This window comes from Protopterus annectens, chromosome 6.part0 (assembly GCF_019279795.1).
Source record: "Protopterus annectens isolate FY-2018-M chromosome 6.part0, PAN1.0, whole genome shotgun sequence".
NCBI classification, from domain to species: Eukaryota; Metazoa; Chordata; order Ceratodontiformes; family Protopteridae; genus Protopterus; species Protopterus annectens.
The window spans coordinates 1,096,469,057-1,096,489,894 of record NC_056737.1 but is presented as its reverse complement, the minus strand read 5'-3'; the positions used below and the strand labels follow the sequence as shown (position 1 = coordinate 1,096,489,894).

The window sequence follows — 20,838 nt, the reverse complement described above, 5'->3', positions numbered from 1 at the left end:
TGTATAATGTACTGTGCACCGAATGGTCATATGTATAATGTACTGTGCACCGAATGGTCATATGTATAATGTACTGAATGGTCATATGTATAATGTACTGTGCACTGAATGGTCATATGTATAATGTACTGAATGGTCATATGTATAATGTACTGTGCACTGAATGGTCATATGTATAATGTACTGAATGGTCATATGTATAATGTACTGTGCACTGAATGGTCATATGTATAATGTACTGTGCACTGAATGGTCATATGTATAATGTACTGAATGGTCATATGTATAATGTACTGTGCACTGAATGGTCATATGTATAATGTACTGTGCACTGAATGGTCATATGTATAATATACTGTGCACTGAATGGTCATATGTATAATGTACTGTGCACTGAATGGTCATATGTATAATGTACTGTGCACTGAATGGTCATATGTATAATGTACTGAATGGTCATATGTATAATGTACTGTGCACTGAATGGTCATATGTATAATATACTGTGCACTGAATGGTCATATGTATAATATACTGTGCACTGAATGGTCATATGTATAATGTACTGTGCACTGAATGGTCATATGTATAATATACTGTGTACTGAATGCAGTAACAAGCTCCTGGCAAACGTACATACACAGAACAGCAACAACGGTAAAAAATGGGCAATATTTAAATATACAAGGCACATCTGGTAATAGTGGAGTAGAAGTGCAGGATCCACAGACTACAGGGTGGTAGTTCTAAACTACGGTGCAACTAACTGCTAGCATTCACCTGATATACATTAAAGCACAGCAAGAGATACAGTGTCAGTTTGTGATGGGCTTTATGAAAAAAAACAGGCATAGGAAGGAAACAAATGTGTAAAATCAGGTAAGGATTATGACCGGTACGTAGAGAAAGGTGCAATATATGGTACTGTTTCTTTAAAATACTGGCACCTGAAGTACTATTCAAAGTACCACTATGTGAACTGGTTTGTCAAGCTTTTTGACTACAACTGCACTCACTGTGATGCAAACCTGAACAGTTGCAGTACATCCCTTACGTCTATTTATGTTTCTTTGTACAACCCCAAATGATACAGAATGCCAGACTGAACCCTGAAAAAGAGGGCAAACCACTTTATTCTTTTGTTTGGAAATGGCAGTGCTATAGTCTCCAGAATCCATCTTCTGAATGAGAAACCTGTCTGAAGAAGAAACCATGGGCCATTAAATTCACTTTATTCCAGTGAGAGGAACAGTAGAAAAGTATAAGGTATGTGTACCATGTTTCAGGACATTACACAGGAAAAGGCACTGAAAGTATAAAATGCACTGGCATTTTGAGCAGGACAGAGAGTCTTTAGCATAGAGATGAGAGAGAATTTTTTTCTTAGCTCACAGTAATTCTATAACATCTGTTGCATACAGTGGTGGTTCGTGCCATCGGACTGCAGCCCCCCCACAGGTGTGAAGAAAAGAAAGAAAAGAACATTTTAAAAAATAAAATATTTATAATGTAATATAATTATTTCAATTTACTGGCTGGCTGCTTTGCTTAGCTGCAAGTCTGACTGACTCGCAAAGTCCCGGAACTCGAACTGTGCATGCTCGGCGAGTTCCGGATTTAAAAAACAAATAGTTTCTGTAAATCTGGACTGCTGTAAAAGCAGTCCAGATTAAGGAGAGAACGCATCAGTGTGATGCCCAGACGTCTATACGGTTTAACCGCTCAGTAAAGTGGAAGGGTATCAGACTGCCGCATCTGCAGTCACGTACATGACGTGGATGGCTACTGATTGGTTCTCACTCTCTTCCTGAAAAAGAGAGCAAGAAACAGTCAGTAGTAGCAGTGTTTTGGTTGCTTAAACAACTTGCTTTACGGTTTCATCTGATGTTTGAAGGCATGAAACGCAATGTTCCCTGAGTTTGACAAAATGTTATCCCTCAAAAGATAATCTAGATGCGAGTGTTGGTTTGCATGGAATATGCATTACTGCTTTCTTAATATAAAGGTATTTTTTGACAACATTTGAGGCTTTGTGTCATGTCTCTTAGTAACAAGTGTATTGATATTAACTTTTCTTTCTTTTTTTTTTTTTAATTTCTTTGGTTCCACTGAATTAGTTCTTAAAATACATTGATAAAATGGACAAAGCTCAAATCAGTCGTGTCTATATGGCCTGGTCTTCACTGTACATCTCTAAAACATATGTACTACATGTAAACCAGCCACTAATTTTATGTGTAGTCCTGTGTCCCTGGGAGCATAGCTGTGTAAAATCTAGTGGTATGGCTTTTCAGTTGGTTTAGTAAATGTAACTTAGTCACTGATGTAATTATTTAAAAATTTCAACAAAGTTACAGTGAAAAAAAGCTTCATTCATTCATGATTATAACTTCCAGTTTATGCTAATTAATTTTCCTGAACTCGTATCTTTCAGGTGTTATTAGCAGTCATAAAAATTAATTCATAAAATCTTTTGACGTGTCTGCAAAATTCATATTAGCTGACTTAGGATGCTTTTCACTCCCAGAATTGCAGTTTCCTCCATTTAAAGTCACCTGAGCAGGCACCTTTATATTAATATATAATTCAAATGTTTGTCACCAGTCTCATCAGTGCCACAAAGACTGCATATGTTTTCTTGTAGTGAGGTCTTGATGCCAGCAAAATTAAACTTAGGGAGTGGGGTGATGCTCCCTTTGAGCAGATGTAGAAGTAATGCGTTTAGTTATTTTTGTGTTCATGAAACATGTGTTTATCTACTGGCTCCAATACAATATAATTTTTTTATCATAATTTGTATATTTTATGATGGCACAGTGTTGTAAGCATTTAGTGGTTATGGAGAGTTCGTAACTTTATGATCGGACAGCTGGACAGTAATTTTTAACTTTAATTTGTACAGAGGCAGGTGTCCTACTCCTCATCCATGTGTTTTCTTTTCTTTTACTGTTGTTAACGTTGTCATGGAGTTAGTTGAGTAAGCGGTAGCATAGGTAGTAACAGCAGCTGTTTGTTAGCTTATCAATTGAATTGGTTAGGAATAGGGACAGGTTTTCTAGTAGTTGGATATCAACTCTTCTGGCCTATCTGAGCTCTTGTCCTTCTCTGCCTTGCCTTGGTTTTCATTACCGAAATGAGTTTGTTATGATATGAAGTCACCATACGTTTCTGTAGGAACGCAAAGAGAATAATAAGTCCAGAAACTTCCGGTACTGGCAATGCTGAATATGGGGCGATCATAGTCTCCCATCTCAGGCCAGTCAAGAGAAAAACTGACACCTGCTATTTCTTTGTTCAGTGCTGGAAGAAAAAGAGGCATTGTTTGCCAGACTGACCCCCACCTGAAACATAGAGGTCACTTCTTGCCTTTCATTTTCTGTCTTGAAATGTCTTTTTTTTAATGTAGATGCTCCTTTGCATGTTTGTCAAACTTAGTTTGCCTTTGTCATTTTGTTTCATATTACTTGTGTATATATTTTGATAAACTTTCATTCATGAAGAATCCCTTCAGCTGATTTTCTTTCAGTTTTTAGCTTTTTTAGGCTTCTGAGAAAAAAAAAAACAAATTTCCTGGAGATTCAGTTTCCCTTTATTTTTCTAGCTTAGGAAAAATAAGTGCAGGTGGAGTACTGTGATGTGTCACCTGGTCCTAGGCAAACCATGCATTTCCATTTGAAATTTCAGACTGAAATCTTTGACAGTTGCAAATAGTAACCTGATGCAAAAGTCTAGCTTGTTTATATAATGCTGAGGAGAGTATATCTCATATTTAATTTCCCATAATTTTTGTCAAATTAATTATGTTTCTGATCACTAAGAAACAGATTTTTATGTAATACATAGGTTAAACTTGTAACTGATTTTGGAAGGCTTGGGACAGTGAAGTGCAAGTCCTTCTAAGATGTCAGAACTGCCCTTATCACAGTAAACAACTACAGCCCCCCCCCCCTAAAAATAAATAAATAAGGAGCAGGGTAGAAGGTAGCCTAATGCAATGTGAATGAACACCCATGGTTGTTGCCCCCATCACAGTCCAGCTAATGTGATTCCATACTATGTAATATCAACGCTGTGTATTTCATGATAATACCAAAGTGTGATGCCCGTGCCATGGGCCAACAATCAAGGAGCCTCAATCCTCACCACTAACATCAGTGCGGGGCATCTCATATAGGAGGAAAGGATAACAAATACACACAGCAAAGTGCAATTTCCCTTAAGCCCACACAGAGATCACAGTCAGTCCGGGGCTGGTCACTCCCTTGCTCTCCTGGTCCCCAATAAGACTCCCCACTGGCACAGCTATAGGGTCCAGATCTCAGCCTAGTGGGGAAGCTAAAACCTCCAGCACCCTCTCTGTCCAACCAGTGCTTCATGTTCCTGCCCAAGTACACGCACACACACACACACACACACACACACACACACACACACACACACACACACACACACACACACACACACACACACACACAAACACACACACACGCGCACGCAGACACACATGCACACGCACACACACACGCGCACACACACTTACTTTGAGAAGAGTTTATACAACCACACAGACACTCCTGGGGAAGGCTGGCACAGGTTCTCCAGCTCTGCCCCATTTTCCCAAACTATACGGTAGTTCCAGCTGCCACCACCAACTAATATTCATCAGCTACTCAAAGGCCCTTAAAAGGGTGTCCAATTATTACTGTGCAATATTATTATCCAATTGGTGGTATAACTAAACAGTCAAGGCTTATTACAGTGACTTGGTACAGGATGACTATATACATGCAACATACTCTTAGAGCTTAAATTATCTCTACACAAAACAGCCACAGTTGAAAGGTTTTAAAATATTGAATAATAAATAATAAAAACACAAGACAATACTTTTTACTACACAGTGCTAGTCAAGAGTTCAGAGATCACAGAGAAATACTTAAAATAATTTAGTAGTACTGTTCTGACATCACAGAAAACACTTAGTCTAATCTTTCTAGTTTCTAGTCTAAGATAAACTTACATATAGAGCAAAGGCAGTGCTGAGTTGGATGGTCTAACAAAAATGCTTAATGCTCTGATTCTCTCTGGTTTTAAAATCACATTCCTGGTTCACTACATCAGTCTTCACACTTTCCTGGGGTTCTCAGGCTAACAGGCTACATTCTTTAGTAAGCTCACACCATGTTAGGAAGCAAAGCCATTAAGGACATTTATTTTTATTTATTTATTTATTTGTTAACCGGGAAAGTCCGACTTGGAACAAAGCCAATTTTCAGCGGAGGCCCGGGGAGAAATGCCCCAGAATTTATGCATGCAAATTCTGGCCATTACTCTGGCCTTAAAACAATAGCAAGAATTCCTTCACCTAGACAGGCTGGAGCCAAGTCTAAAGATCAAAGACAGACATAAAATGCTAGACAGCTTCCTTACAGCAGAGTGCACTGTTGTTACATTTTTTTGCAGTTCCACATGTAAGAGCATTTTTTTCCATTTAAGACAACAAGCCTGTGGTTTACATTAATATTTACAGATGACAGAATTATCTATAAACTTCTATCTGGCTAGGCTGACAGCCTTCACACCAGGTTCTTTTGACACTCTCTATTGTCAGGGAATATAACGTGAAGCCATGATGCAGTGAAACTGTAAAAGTGAAAATGTATATTAAATCACATTCTCTTATTTCGTCAATCTCTGATGTTAACAGTATTAATATTTTAAGTGTCCCCTGACTGTTCGTGAAATTAACAACTCTGCAGTCTTCATTATTAATTGTCTATGTAACAATTGCTGTGAAGTTTAGCCAGCTCCACTGAAGTCCTGTAAAATCCCTAGCAGCAACATTCAAGAGTAACTTCAGTCAGTGTCCTATTTAGCCTGTGTGTGTGAGATAGCAGCTTCTCTTGTAATTACTTTTTAAGTTAAACAGTTATTTGATGACAATTTTATGTAAGTACTAATGTTTTAATATGTTGTCTTCGGAGCTGTTTTTGGTAGCATACACTTTGAAAGACACTCATGCCTCTCTGGAACCCATGACATCCTGAAACTGTTAATGTTTAGTTTATTGCCTATGACTGATTGTTTATAAAGGCATAGATGTTTTTATCTATGTCTATTTTTTTGTGTCTGTGTGTGTAGTGTGTACAGATTTTTGCATCAAATTTTTGGTCCATTTTTCATAAAATTGTTGTTTTCTGGCAAATTAGTGGCAAATCATTAAAGACTGAAGTTAGAAAACAATGAAAGACTTTGAGTTTCAGATTTCATATCCTTCATAAAATTCATACTAATGCAAGACCAACTATTCTATTATCTTTCTACGTTTTTAAGAGCAATATTTAAAAATTGTCCTTATTTTTGGGCCGTTGTCCCACTTCTATTTATGGCTTTGTCCAGATTTCTTGCTCTGAGGTTGAGAGGTATGACAAATGTGTCAGGGCCATCACTGTCGGCCAGAGACATTTCAAATTTTGACATACTTGTGGCCACTCCCCCATGTAGTGACTCTGGATGTGTCCAAGCAAGGCAAGGAGCAGTTATGCAGTGTAAGTGTACAGCATACCCCCCCACCCCACCCCCATCCAAGGTAGACAAAAGTACAACAGTGGCTTTTCATCTGTCCTTGATTTTGCAGAATGTTCTGGTTTTCTGTCATATTTTTATGCTGTTGATTTATGCTTCTTACTATTCAGAAAAATGCATGTCCCGTGGTGGTAGTGCTGCGGTAGTGTTGTCGCCTCACAGTTAGACGTTGCCCTTTCGATTTTCAGTTAGAGCATCTTCTGTGTGTCGACATGCGCGAATGGGCGTTCCTTCATTGAAGGTTGTGCCCAGAAAACCAGCACGTGAAAGTCTACTGCCAATCATTAGCGGACTGGAGTTCCGCTGTGGCGACCCCTAACTGGGAAAAGCCGAAAGACACAAACTATTCAGAAAAATGCATGTTGCTGCAGTGCCTGTTGTTCTGTGTTTAAGTAGCAATGCTTGAATGACCATCAGGTAAGCTTGTCTGAGATTGCAAGATGCAAGTAAGCTTTAATAAGCATACTGTCAAAGAATTATCAACATTGAAAGCCTTTTTGTTGTTGCCATGCAGAGAATATTTACATAAGTAGATAATGTATAATCCTTAGGTATTGAAATGCATATGACAGTATTTGTAATAAAGGACAGGATTGCAGTATTTTCAGAAGCTCATTACATTTGTTGGAGACTTGCAGTCATCTTTGCAGGCTTTACCCGTAAACTAAACAGAATGTCAGTCTATCATGTATGGTCCATAACCTGTGCAGAAATCCTTTAAGCAATTTATCTTGAGCTTGTTTCTTGTTTGCTGTTCATTTTTTACTTTCATCATGTTTTCCCCATGAAACAAGTAGATAGTTGATGTCAGGCAGCAGGTCTGTTTTGGATAAGAAACATTTTTACAAGTGGGGGTATCACAGAGATTGCTACTTTCAGCATGTTACTTGGTACTTTTATAAAGTTGAATATAAATTATAATTAGAACTGCAGTGCAAGGAAAAGTGGTTTGAGTTGAGTGCTGCTTGTTTTATTATACTTGATTCTGACTGGCATTCTAGTAATATATTTAAAAAGTAATTTATTTTTTCATGCCTCACAACCTGATGCTTGTATTACTACATCAAACAATTAAGGTAAAAATTTGGTTTGGTAAGTTACATTATTCACAGCCATTCAAAATTATCATACAAAGGAGAGACTGAAGCAAGCAGCACATTTAATGCAAAAGGATGCAACAGAAGTCTGTTGAGAAAGTAAAAGTACACTGTCTAACAAAGCAGCTTATCAGAAAAAAGACAAAAATTGATAAGCCACTGCAATCACTAAGTGGCATGAAAGTATTTTAAAGTTCTGCATAAGGTGTGATAATCATAAAAACAGAAAATGTGCTGCAGAAGGTCAGCTATGTAATGTTTGTGGCAAATTATATATCTTTGCTCAAATATGTGGAAAGCTAGAAAATGAATCTATAACTGAAAAAGTGCATGTATTCTAACTAAGGCTTGAAAAAGATATATATGTGGGTATAATAAATACAGAAAATATATGTACTGTGTATAGCATGCAAGAATATGACACACACAATTTGAACTAAGGGGATCAGTGAAAAGTCTAGACAGAGAAGCTCAAAATGAATAACTTAACTGTGGTGTTTAAACTACACAGTGGAACACAAAGTCATTTAAATTTATGTGTAAAAAGTCCCAAACTACTTATTCATATCTCATTGTCCCCTCCACAATCACATAATTCCATCAATCAACAGAAAATACAAACATATCTCAGCCATTAATTACTATCCTTCATGCCTTAGAAAAACAATCTCAGTATGCAGTCCAAGCAAGTAAGTTTGATTCTTCCAATTAAATCTAATCATAAGCATAAACTTATCAATTGATAAAATTCCTAATCTCTGTAACATCAATTCAAATAAATAAATAAAGGAACCCAATAGATATTACTATGCAAAATGCAATTTTTAGTAGAATTAAACACTTTTAGCTACTGTTACTAAGACAGTTATGATTTACCACTTAAAGTGGCACAGAAACATAGAAAAGTCTGGGACACTAAAAAGAAAAGCCAGGAAATGTGTTGCATAGACAGGAATGAGTATCCCAACAGTAGAGATGTGAATTAGTGTCAGACCACACTTCTAATGGGGAATGCATGAAAAGCAGCCTCCCATCTGCACTGGTAGGCATCTCACAGATATACAATGTGCATATGATGACATCTCTGCAAGGACCTGCCATATCATAGGAAACATGATGTCTAAACACCGAGAGAAAGGTTTCCCAAAACAGTTCTAACTTGCACTTGGCTAGATATGGATGGCCTTGACAACCAGTCCAATAAAGTGAAATTTAAAGTTCTTATCTAATTCACAAATGTGTTAAGGGTTGCATGAATACATGCAAGGAAACTGCTCCTATTGGCATCAGACTAAATGGTCTTCAACCTGTGACAATAAATTGTGGAACAAATATAAAGCAAATAAAAACAAAAGCATTAATTGGGCCCATTTTTAAGTTTATTTTATTTATGTGTCAAATGAGAATTTCTCTATGTTACAAGTTATCAATTTCCCACGGGTCACAAAAGAACAACTGACAGATTAATAACTTGTTCGTCAGAAAATGCTCATATAAAAATATCTAAGTACAGTTAAGTAGAAGGCTAATATACAACACATTATTCTCTTTTTAGGCAAATATGCCAGTCAAAATTCTACAAAAAAAAATCACATCTTGCTTTTTCAGTGCTCTAACAAACAGTCAGCCAGTTAACTAGGGTAAAAGGTATCCCCAACCAGTTTACATCCTGGGAGCAGAAGCGAGTCCAGGCATTAATATACACACAGTTCTACCTTTAGCTTTAATTTAAGCTAAATATGAATGTCTCACAGAAAGGAATTCTTAAATGCCTGCACATAATACAGGATCAGGCAATCAGTGCACTCACAGTACATTTGTAGTATACATATTCAGTTACAGCTCTCTCCACATAATACAAGAATCTTGCCATTCACCCACAACATATAACTTCCTGCCATTGTTTCAAAAAATGCTTAGCAAAGTGCTACACACTAGCTTGTACACTGAGGTCACAACTTCAGACCTCTTATCACTCTTTGCATGAGATTAAGTTAATGCATTCTCTCTCACGGTTTGTACTCGCATTTTATATTATATTTCATTACATAACATTCCATTTCAAAGTTTGCAAAATTTGTTTTAAGGAAAAGGATATTACATAATTTGTAATAAAGCATCTCATGTGCTCAGTTGTTTGTGAGTGCAGTGGTGATGGAGGAATTAGTGTGTTGTACATCAGTCTGCAACACAACAATAAACATCAACATCACAACACCAACATGCAAGTAGACAGCCTTACTCCTTGGTTAGACTGGTGGCAGATACAAGCACACACAGACTTGCAATTTAATGTATTACATGTGATAAATGACATCATAGATATTACTTCATACCTCCTGCTTCAGTTTTTGTAGTTCTGTCTGCAACTGGTCCAGTTCATGTCTAACGTCAATTAGCTGCTCAGACTTTTCTTCCCTAATTTACGAAGAATGGATTAGTAAACTGTAATTTTATATTCTTTCTATTTTTTTTCTTTAAACACTACTTTACTTTACACGAAAGCAGGTTCAGTCAGTTTCACTAGAATGTGATCCAATCAAAAGTGTGCAACCAACAAACAATACGACAATCACATATACTTTCAATAAGTGCCTCTTTCAAACTGTATGTTTAGTATAGTTTTAATACATAACTTGTGTGTCTTAAGTACTATTGAGACAGATACTCTATTTTTAGGTGGTTTGTCAGTCAGTCATTTAGTAGCCAGACAGGTGCAATTATCCTACAGGTTTCAGACAGCCCAGGCCATACCGATGACACATAAATCAAATGAAATTTGGTCAGTGCACAGTTCTGTTATCTAGAAATACTATAATCCTCATGCAGCGAGCAAGCAAAATATGACAGTCCACCTTTAAATCTCACATAAAATAAGACAATGGTAAGAAAAAACATACACTATTCATAAAATGATAGCTGTATGGTGGTGCTGCAGTAGCGTTGTCGCCTTACAGTAATACGTTGTCCTGTTCGATTCTCAGCTAGAGCGTCTTCTGTGTGGAGACATGCGTGAATAGGCGCACCTTCATTGAAGGTTGTGCGTCAGGGCCGGCAACTCGTCACGTAAAAATCTTCTGCCAATTATTAGCAGACCGGAGTTCCGCTGTGGCGACCCCTAACCGGGAAAAGCCGAAAGACACAACAACAACAACAAGAAAAAAAAAATCTGAACAGCAATCCCAGACCCATGGAGTAGATGTATGAAGCCCTTACGACCCAAGAGACCCAAGAGATCCATTTTTGATTAGAACATGAGCAATAAAAGACCACAAGGAAGGATAAGCTTGAGTGGCTGATACAATCTCGGCCATCCTGGTGGGGGCTGGGGGCCACATCCCACTACATTGGTGACAACTCCCAGAGAGTATGTGATCGCTTTTGGTAGAAGCTAGGGCAGGGGTATGCTTGTTATGTAATGCATGTACAGCTAAGTTGGGGATGATGTGGTAGGAGCACAACCACAGCCAAGGCAACCATTATAAGTCATATGACCACCTACAGGAAGTAGTTATGGAGGGATGGGATGCCTGACACTGGCCACTGGGGAAACATAAGAGCTGACACAGCACAGGCAGGGGTGCCATTGGGCAAGGTCATAGAGAGGGATTACAAAAATCTAAACAGGTAGAATAGCTGCAACAGCATAACAAAATTAACAAAACATAGCAACTAAAGCCTAGAACGACCATGCAAAGTCATGTTTAAACAGAAATCTAAATTATCTTTGGCCTTGTGAAAAAGCATTTTAAGGAGAACTCAAATCTGGCCCATGAAACAAAAACTTAGCGAGGGAATGACGAGTATCGTTTAATATCGTTAATCAGAGTGTGACAGATGCTGGCAGCTGCTTGCACTAGCCTTTTTCCACTGCACCTGCAGCCCAACAACACTCCTCCCCAATCAACCATACCTTTTGTGTTGCACTGTCTTGGGTACTGGGGGAAGGCATCATGCAATCATCCTCAGTGGTGGTTTCTGCCCTCACCACCATTCCAGCAATTAAGGCATATTTATTTATTTATTATGTCTAACTTCTCCTGACCAGGGGGAAGGATGACCCACACCACTGCAGGCATCACAATACCCTTTCCCCTATGTATGTGCAATGACAGCCACAGCCATGTGACCACCTCTTTCAATGCCACCCCCTCCTCCAAGGAAATGTGGCACTAGATGGCCCCAGCTTGCAGCCCTCTCTCCAAGGAATAGGTCAGCGAGCTCTAAGTACCTCAGATTTTATTTATTTTTATTTTATTTGACATTTGTTTACTGGGGTGGTCTGAATGGGTCTACAGAACCCATTTTCAGCAGAGGCCCAGGGAGAAAAGCTCCACATACAGTACAATAAAAATACAGTACAAATCACATTAGAAATACCATACAAAATAAGTTGAAAGAACAAACTATGTTACAAGATGTTACAATATATACTACACACCTAGATGATTCTGCAGAGTTAAAAACCATTATGGACAATAATAGTCACTCACTATACATGGTGTAGTGTCCAAAAAATAGTACGTAGGTTGAGCAATGTGTGACATTGACTGCTATAGTACATGAAAAAACAAATAAATAAATAGAATGTTAGTTTTTGTTAGGAAAATAATAGCCAGAAAGTTAGTGATGAAGGAAGATAGTGAGAGTTAAAAAGAATAGAAGTTACACAGCCTGAGCAGTAGCTTAAGGATATGGTATTGAAACAGAGAAGGACTTAGAAGAGCCTTAGGATCTTGCAGACTGTGAGGGACTGAAATGTGACAGAAGAGGAGGATGAGGCTAGTGTGGAAAAGGAGGAAAAACTGAGCATCAGGCAGGCTTTATGCAGGAGCAGAGCCATGTCTTTTTGAGATTATTTTTTAAAGAGGCTTTGAAATGGGTTAGGCTAGGCATAGACCTGGTAACTACAGGTAGTGAATTCCAAAGTATGGAGACAGAGTATGAATACAGCGAGTGACCTGGTTTTCTTGTGGGTTTTGAGATAGCTAAGAGATTTTTGTCTTCTGATCGTAGGGATGGATTTGGTATGTAAGGTGTTGACTAGATTGGTTAGTGCAGGGCAGGCAGTAGCCTTGAAAATATGGTTATGCAAGATGGAGAGCTGAATAAAGGCAAGTTGTTTGGGGAGCTTAAGCCAGTGAATTCCAAAGTATGGAGACAGAGTATGAATACAGCGAGTGACCTGGTTTTCTTGTGGGTTTTGAGATAGCTAAGAGATTTTTGTCTTCTGATCATAGGGATGGATTTGGTATGTAAGGTGTTGACTAGATTGGTTAGTGCAGGGCAGGCAGTAGCCTTGAAAATATGGTTATGCAAGATGGAGAGCTGAATAAAGGCAAGTTGTTTGGGAAGCTTAAGCCAGTTTAATTCTAGGAGTGGTTTACAGTGGTGTGTATGATATTTAGAGTTTGTGGCAAACTTTGGAACACTGTACCATCCTGATTATGATAGAAGTTCGTAAGTTAGTTAGGATAGGGGCACCATAAAGAAGGGAGGGAAGTAAAAATGTTTTTGCAATGGTAGTTTTGGTTGCTGCAGTAAAGAAATGTTTGTTTCTATACGAGTCGCAGGTTTTGATGAGCTTTCTTTATATTTTGCTGTATATCAGGGTCGAATGAAGGTTTATTGTCAATGATAACTCCTAGAAGTTTGGTTTCCTGCACTATTTCTCTGACAGTGTTGTCAGATGCAAGGATGTTGAAATGATCAGTGACAGGGGAGGTGTTCTTGGGATGACACAGTACTAGTTTTGTCTTCTTTGGATTAAGAAGGAGTTGGGCATTTCTTAGCCAGGATTCGACTGCAGTAAAGGACTGTTGAGTTTTTGAAAGTAGTTCTGGGAGTGATTGAGCAGTACAGATTATGGTGGAATCATCAGCATATTGAATCAGGGTTCCAGGGTGAGAGGCAGTGTGAGGTTGTTTGTGAAAATGTTGAAGAGTAGGGGTCTTAGGATGGAGCCCTGAGGGACTCCAGTAGGGTTGTGGAGAAAGGGTGAGAGTTCATTGGACCATTTCACTGCTTGTTTACGATCTTTGAGGTAGCTCTGAAACAATTTTACTGCATTATGTGAGAAACCTAAGTTAGACAGTGTGTTCAAAAGTAATGGGTGAGACACTGTCAAAGGCCTTGGAGGGATCAAGGAATACTGAGGCTGTATAGCATCCTGCATCTCTGGCCTTATTCACGGTGTCTGTAAAAGATAATGGGGCTAAGTCGGAAGCTATGCTGGGTTTTGGTTAAAAGGTTGTTTTGCAATAGATATTGCATTACCTGCTGATGGATACCGCTCTCTTGAAAATTTTGGATATGGGTGACAAGATGGATATAGGATGGAAATTGGATAGATCAAAAGAGTTGCCTCCTTTGTGGATGGGGGTGATGTGAGATTGTTTCCACACGGTGGGTACTTCTGATTCAGATAAAGACCTATTTATAAGGATACTGATTGGGTAGGCGACTGAGTTAGCAGCCAGTTTGCGGTAGTATGAATGGAGATTGTCAGCTGAGGTAGAGCAGAGTTTTAGTTTATGTAGCAGTTTCTTAATGGTGTCAGTGGGTATGGGCTGAAATGAGAATGGGGTTTGTATGACATTTTGTTGAGTATGGGGGTTAGTAATGACAGGGTTAGAAGTAGTTGATGGTCTGGGGTTGGCGTATGAATAGATTGAAGGGTGGGGGTCCAGCATTAGGGATGTTAGTAGGTCTGATATTGATTTTGTGAAGTGCTTGTTAAAGTTTTCATCTATTTGTGATGGAGGAGTATCAGGTGACTGGGTGTGGTCTCTATTTGTTCCAGGGTTAAACAGAGAAGATATGGAGTTCCAAAATTTATTGGGGTTGATTTTATGTTGGATTTGAAGCTGGGAATAATATGACTTCTTATCTCTGTTGATTAGTTTTGTCACTTTGTTACATAGTGTTTTAAAATGAACATGATTTTATTCATTTTTGTTCTGTTTCCAGGTTATCCAGGCTAGCTCCCTTTGCTTCATCAGGTGTTTACATTCCTTAGAGCGCCATGTAGCCAAGTTCTTTTTGATTCTTTCCATACGAATGGAAGCTGGGGTATTAAGTATGTGAAGGAAGGCATTACTAAAGTATAGTACAGCATCATTAAGGGATAGTTGTTTAAGGGGTGTTCCAGTCTATTTCATGTAGAAGAGTGTTGAATTTATGCTGATAAAAATTGGTTGAGTTCCTAACTGATTTTACAGTGTGTACTCTAAGCTGTTGGGAATTTGTTCTAAGGGAATACACTGGCAGATGATCGCTGAGGGAGCCAGACAGTGTACCAGAAGAGGGGCAATTGGTGGGGTGGGATACTAGGATCCAGTCTAGAGTGGATTGGCAGGTAAGATCTTTGCTGTATCTTGTTAGAGTATTGATAAGCTGAAAAAAACATACAGATTTATACTACTTGTGGGGGAGTTGGAAGCTATGGTTTGCCAATCTATATTTATGTCTCCTAAGATTATGGTTTCGAGGGTTTATTGTTTGGGATGTCCAGGACAAAATATTTTGCAGCACTGTTATATTGTTACCTGGTGAGATATATATTAGCATTATGCAAATTATTTTTGATATGTTGAGATTCAAAAAAGAGATTAGTACCTCAGCATTGGAAAAGAGGGGTGTATTACTGGTGTAGGGTGTGATGTTGAGCATAGAGGGATATAGAAGGGCTATCCCTCACACCCTTTTGTTTTAGATCCATCTCTTCTGGTTATTGCAAAGTTTGAAGGTATTATTTCTGAGTCTTTTACACCAGGATGTAGCCATGTTTCTGTAAGGGCTAGTATGTCAGGTTTATTTTGATCAATCCAGGGATGCACTGGGGTTATTTTATTACATGTACTTCTAAGGTTCAGTGTAAGTACGTTTAAATCTTTGGGGTTACTCTTGTGGTTAGGATTACAGGGTGGGCCAGGGTTAGGATGCATGTCTCCACATTTGAGTAGGTAGGTAATGAGAAATGTGTACCATGGAAAGTGTTTTTTTATTCCAAGGTGATGGCATTGGTGTCAAGTGTGGTTTCGTAAGTGGTAGGAGTGCCAATTTGCAGCTTGAATAATATGGGAGGGTATAGTGAAAAAGCTGGGGGGAGATATGTGAGAAGCTGTGTTGTTTATTGGGGTGATGGTTGGAGGAGGTTGTTGATGTGCATTGTGTGTGGGGGTAAGTAAGGATATAGTTGTAGCGAGGTAAGGAATTAAGAGTACAGAAGTTAGGCAGGTTAGGAGGAGCATGTCAACTGTGACAGTGAGTTTAACAATAGTAAAAGTGGTATTTATGTGCTAGTAGAATGTAACATCAGGTGCAAACAGAGATTATGTTATCTTGTGAAATGTGTGCAGCTAAAGGTAAGGTTGGAATTGTTTTGACTTCAGATGCTAACTGATCTTGGCTTGCTTAGCCAAAGTAAGGGCTTTATCCCTTTATGCCACCAGAACTGGCAAGCTTGCTCTTACATTTTAATGCTGCAGATGTCTAACAGCACTAGAGAAGAGAGAAGGAATGCATGGATGAATAAATGTCTATGTTTTATGTAATATTTCTGTCCGTATCTAATTCACAAAAATGAAATCACATTGTCTTTATGTTTAATTGTTCTGACATTTAAACAGTAGAAATAAAAAAAACTTGTATCCTGTCTGTTAAATCAACTGCACCCCTGGACAACAAGGTACAGCATAATTCAGTAATGAAAAATAAACTGATCGGTGATAATGAACCTCAGCTCAAACGAAGGCCGACACAGGGCAGACAGTCCAGCCAAGGAAAGAGCAGATGGCCCACCTCACAGCAGTGTCTGGTCAAAGCTTGGCCTCTAGGTTGGCAGTGGTGACTACTTGTCAAATTACAGATCATCTAGCCTTTCCCTTCCATCTGGCATTCTCCATCAAACTGCACCTGCCACATCTACAAGCTTGCCTTGCATCTAATTACTAGCACCAGTTCACTGATGCCTCATGGGTTAGGTCCAGAGAGCCTTGCAACTAATTACTAGCACCAGTTCACTAATGCTTCATAGGTTAGGCTCAGAGAGTCTTGCACCTAATTAACTGCATTGGTTCACTGATGATTCACTCACTAATTTCCCACAAACTTAAGAGAGTCTATTTTGAGTTCATGCTCTATAACGGACGTTTTTAACTTAAGAACAATGTGATACTGAAGGCAGAGTGATGAAAACGGCTTTCTGTGCCTCTCCATTCCTTTAATGTGTCACAACTTCTCAACTAAACTTATTCTTTCTACCATAGTTATAAGAGGTCATTTGTTTGTTGATGTCCTTTGTACCAAACTCAGGGAACATTGCTTTATCTATTGGATAGAGAGCATTTTTACGTGCTTTATGAGGTAATGATCCTCCCTGACAATTTTCAGTCAAAGCAGAACAAAGTGAAGCAGGTCAATGGAATGGGAGGTTGGCGTAATGGTTAAGGTGCTTACCTTAGAAACATAAGGTGCAGGGTTTGATTCTCACATGGGGTAACTGGCTAGGCTTAAAATGGTCCATGAGGGTAGTTAGCCTAGTAGAAACAAAAGTAGGCTTAATGTGGCATCGAAGATCATTTCACCATAAAATAACTTTAAGAGAACTTAACATTTTAAAAGACTCTCATTAAGCTTTCTCTGTCAGAAGCTGGTTCTGTGTTTTTTTGGTACTGTGTTTGCTAGGACAGAATGTGAGCAGAAGAAAAGATCCCATGGAGAAGGCAGGTTAATTAAACACCAACACATGGATACATGAATGTAGCTTTCTACCTGTATTAGGAAAGATGATACATCAGTACTTCAGCTTAGTTTGAAGGCAAGGCTGTTCCACATCACAGGTATAACAGATTTGGCCTTTAAGGCCTATACTACATGCTATAAAGGAACGGACAGAAACAATGATCTTACTGTCCTGGTTTACGTGACAGGAAATAAAAGTATTTGCCAGAGGACAGAAGTTCAAATTAAGGAGTTTAAGAGTAATAGTTTTGAGTTAAAACTGCAGAAGGTAACCACTGCAACTAACAGAGTTCATAACCGGGTGACAATAGAATGAAGTATTCATCTCCATTAGACAACGTATACAGAAGGGAGCAGAGAGTGACAGAAGATCATGCAAATCGTGGAAAGCAGCTGTGTGGCTGCTGAGACACAAGTCCCTGTTACCCTAAACTGCTCTGGTTTCCAATGACAAACATGGCAAAGCATCTGTAACATTTACTTGCTTCATTAGTTTGGACAAGTGCATGTGCCCTTTTAACTGAGCTGAGAATAGAACACCAGACCACTAGGTGCAGATACTATTTCTAAGGGTGTGGTGCAGGCTGCAACAATATACCTTCAATCAGCACATTGTTCAACCTAGGGCAACTTTGGATTGTTATGGCTTTGGATTTAAGTGAGATTTATGATGGAGCTGTCTAAACTACATGCCTTTTTCAACTCCTGCAATATCACTCCATAACACATTACTTATGAGAAGGTTGCTTAACTTAAGTGAAATGAAGTTACGCCAAAAGTGTGGCATTTAAGCCATGACACAAAATAACAGAGTAACGAAATGAAAAGGCGCTGTCCCAGGATGTCTGCAGAACTCCTGAACAAATGGTGCAAAGGGAATGGAAAATGTACTTTTGAGTTCTGCGATACAGTTAGTTGGATAAGTCTGACACATTACTTTATGGTTCCAACATTTCATACATTAACAGTGGAGCAAGTTGAAGCTTGTGCTGAGACAGAATTAAAGGCCTCTGTGATATCCAGGAAGAATGCTCATCAGAGTATACATTCTGAGAGAGTGTAAGTTTGTTTGTGTCTTTCGGCTTTTTAGGGGTCGCCACAGTGGAACTCCGGTCCGCTAATGATTGGCAGTTGATTTTTACCTACCGGCTTGCCAGGCCTGACGCACAACCTTCAACGAAGGTACGCCCATTCACGCATGTCTCCACACAGAAGACACTCTAGCTGAGAATCGAACCGGACAGCGTCTTACTGTGAGGCGACAACGCTACTGCAGCACCACCACCGCGGGTAAATTCTGACAGAGTGTAAGTACAGTTCTTAAATAACAGTGCTAAAAGCCTCCATAAATCTATGTTGGGGGTCAGGACTACATAAACCACTAGTGTTAGGATGCCACTTTAGTTGCCTGGGGACAAACAGATTCTGTCCACCAGTGGTTCATGTTTTGGAAACGATGGATGAACAGTACACTGATGTAGGCTACTCCTTGGGGGAAAGAACACTCCTCTGAGGCATACCACAGGGCAATTTCTTTGAAGTTACAGCATAAGATGTACATGGAAAGTGTTTGTGACAGTTCAACAGTACTAGATAGGTAGATTGCAACACAACTGGTAGCATTTTTTTTTGCATTATAACAGACATTATAACATTTGTTTAATGTTATTCCAGAATAAACAGCTATTAATTGGTTCAGTTTGTATGTAATTTTTAGCAGTTTGTGGCTTCTCTGATCTTGTGTCAAGAGTGCTTTCTCCATTTTTCTAACTTTTAGGATCTGTATCCGTCTACACATCATTTGCATACTTTATTCTACATGTGCACACAGAAAAACATTTCTCCTTTAATAGTAGGAAGCTGAGAAAATTCTGTGGATCTGGGTAAACATCTGCTTACACTATTACACAGAAGCAGTGAATGAACCATGGACAGGGCGCGAGAAAAGAGTACAAGGATTTGAGCGCTCTATTTTTTTTTTGGGGGGGGGATTTGTAATTAACAAAGGACATCAACAAACAAATGACCTCTAAGAAATGGCTACTTTATACTGCAGCTACATTTAGGGCAGAAACATGTTTAACAGGGTATTACCAAGTTAGAAATGTGCTATTCCCTGTTAACCTAGCACGCATCGTGAGCGGTGAAGTTGAGTTGTCAGGCATTCTGATTCGCTGAGGTGGTTTGAAGTTAAAATTTCTGTAGGCAGTTATCAAACAATGAATCAATCAGTGTTTACTAATATGGCAAAAACTACTCATACCATAACTTAAACAGGAAAAAAAATACACTGAAGAATCACAATGTAACAATTAATATAAATTATCATCCAATCGGCCAAACAACTGTTGAGGTAGTGAATCCAACAGGTTTGGTGGTTAGTATGAAAAGGAGTAAACTCCTGAGAACTTGCGTCATGTCCTGGGGATTAGACATTAAGGACCGCTGCAGCAGAAAGCTACTAAAGAAGTAGTGTTACCAGGATGTGGTTAGAGGTAGCAGTGTGGCACCCAAAGAATCAAGTGAGAGTGACAAAAAGGCACTAAAGAATTCAGGTACTGACACAAGTCACAGGGTAGTCATTTTGAAAAGGAACTAAAGAGTCCAAGGTAGGGTAGAAGGTCTGAGGTAGGGAAAAGCAACACCAAAATGTTCAAGTCTAAGGCAAGGTTAGAATGAGAGATGGGCACAGCACAGACCTAGGAAAAAAATGACAAAATGACAAACACTTAAAGCATAGCTACACCCACAGTATTTCAGTACCATTACGAAAGTAAGAAAAGAATGGAGCAGAAGCTTTGAAAATTTATGTAGTCTTGATTCTTAGGAAAAGTTTTTGTCGTTTACTTATGCATGCAGGAATCACAACTGCTTGAAACGTATCTGCTCAATCAAGAGTGCTTAATAAAATATTCTATTGACTCACTAAAGATTGAAACATTTTTCTGAAGATCTAAGCATGTTTTTATTCATGCACATTACAGAGACAGCTTTTTGTGTGCAATAGTTAATTTAAAACTGCTTACTTATATATCTTTTTTTTTTTTCCAAGAGTACGTTCCCCCCTGCATCCCAATGAGTATGTGTGGGGTGAAACCCCTGCATTTAAATTATTTCAACTCCACTAATGCATCTCTTTAAAGAAAGTGCAAAAAGCATTTCTTGCATTTCTTGTTTTATTTGTATTGCCCATTGCATTTCTTGTTGTATTTGTATTGCCCATTCTTGGAGTTGCAGTGATCAGCAAATGAAAATATTTACATCTGTTGAGTGTGTGGGACCCTTTAAAAATATATTTAAAATACATTCATTTTTTAGCTTGTGCTACAAAAACACCATCTTCACCAGCTTACAATAGTACTTTTACCCCTTGTTTCAAGTATTTTCTCTTTAAGAAAAATGTGCATCACTT

General features: G+C 38.7%; 1 protein-coding gene across 2 annotated transcripts in view; it reads right to left on the bottom strand.

Moving 5' to 3' along the window:
- The window catches only part of CCDC88C (coiled-coil domain containing 88C), a 1,480,266-nt gene that overhangs the window by 533,266 nt on the left and 926,162 nt on the right, over window positions 1–20,838 (bottom strand). For both annotated transcript variants that reach the window (XM_044074710.1, XM_044074709.1), the window contains exon 9: window positions 10,019–10,100. In XM_044074710.1, the coding sequence (XP_043930645.1) occupies window positions 10,019–10,100 (82 nt within the window). The remainder of the gene's footprint in view (window positions 1–10,018; window positions 10,101–20,838) is intronic.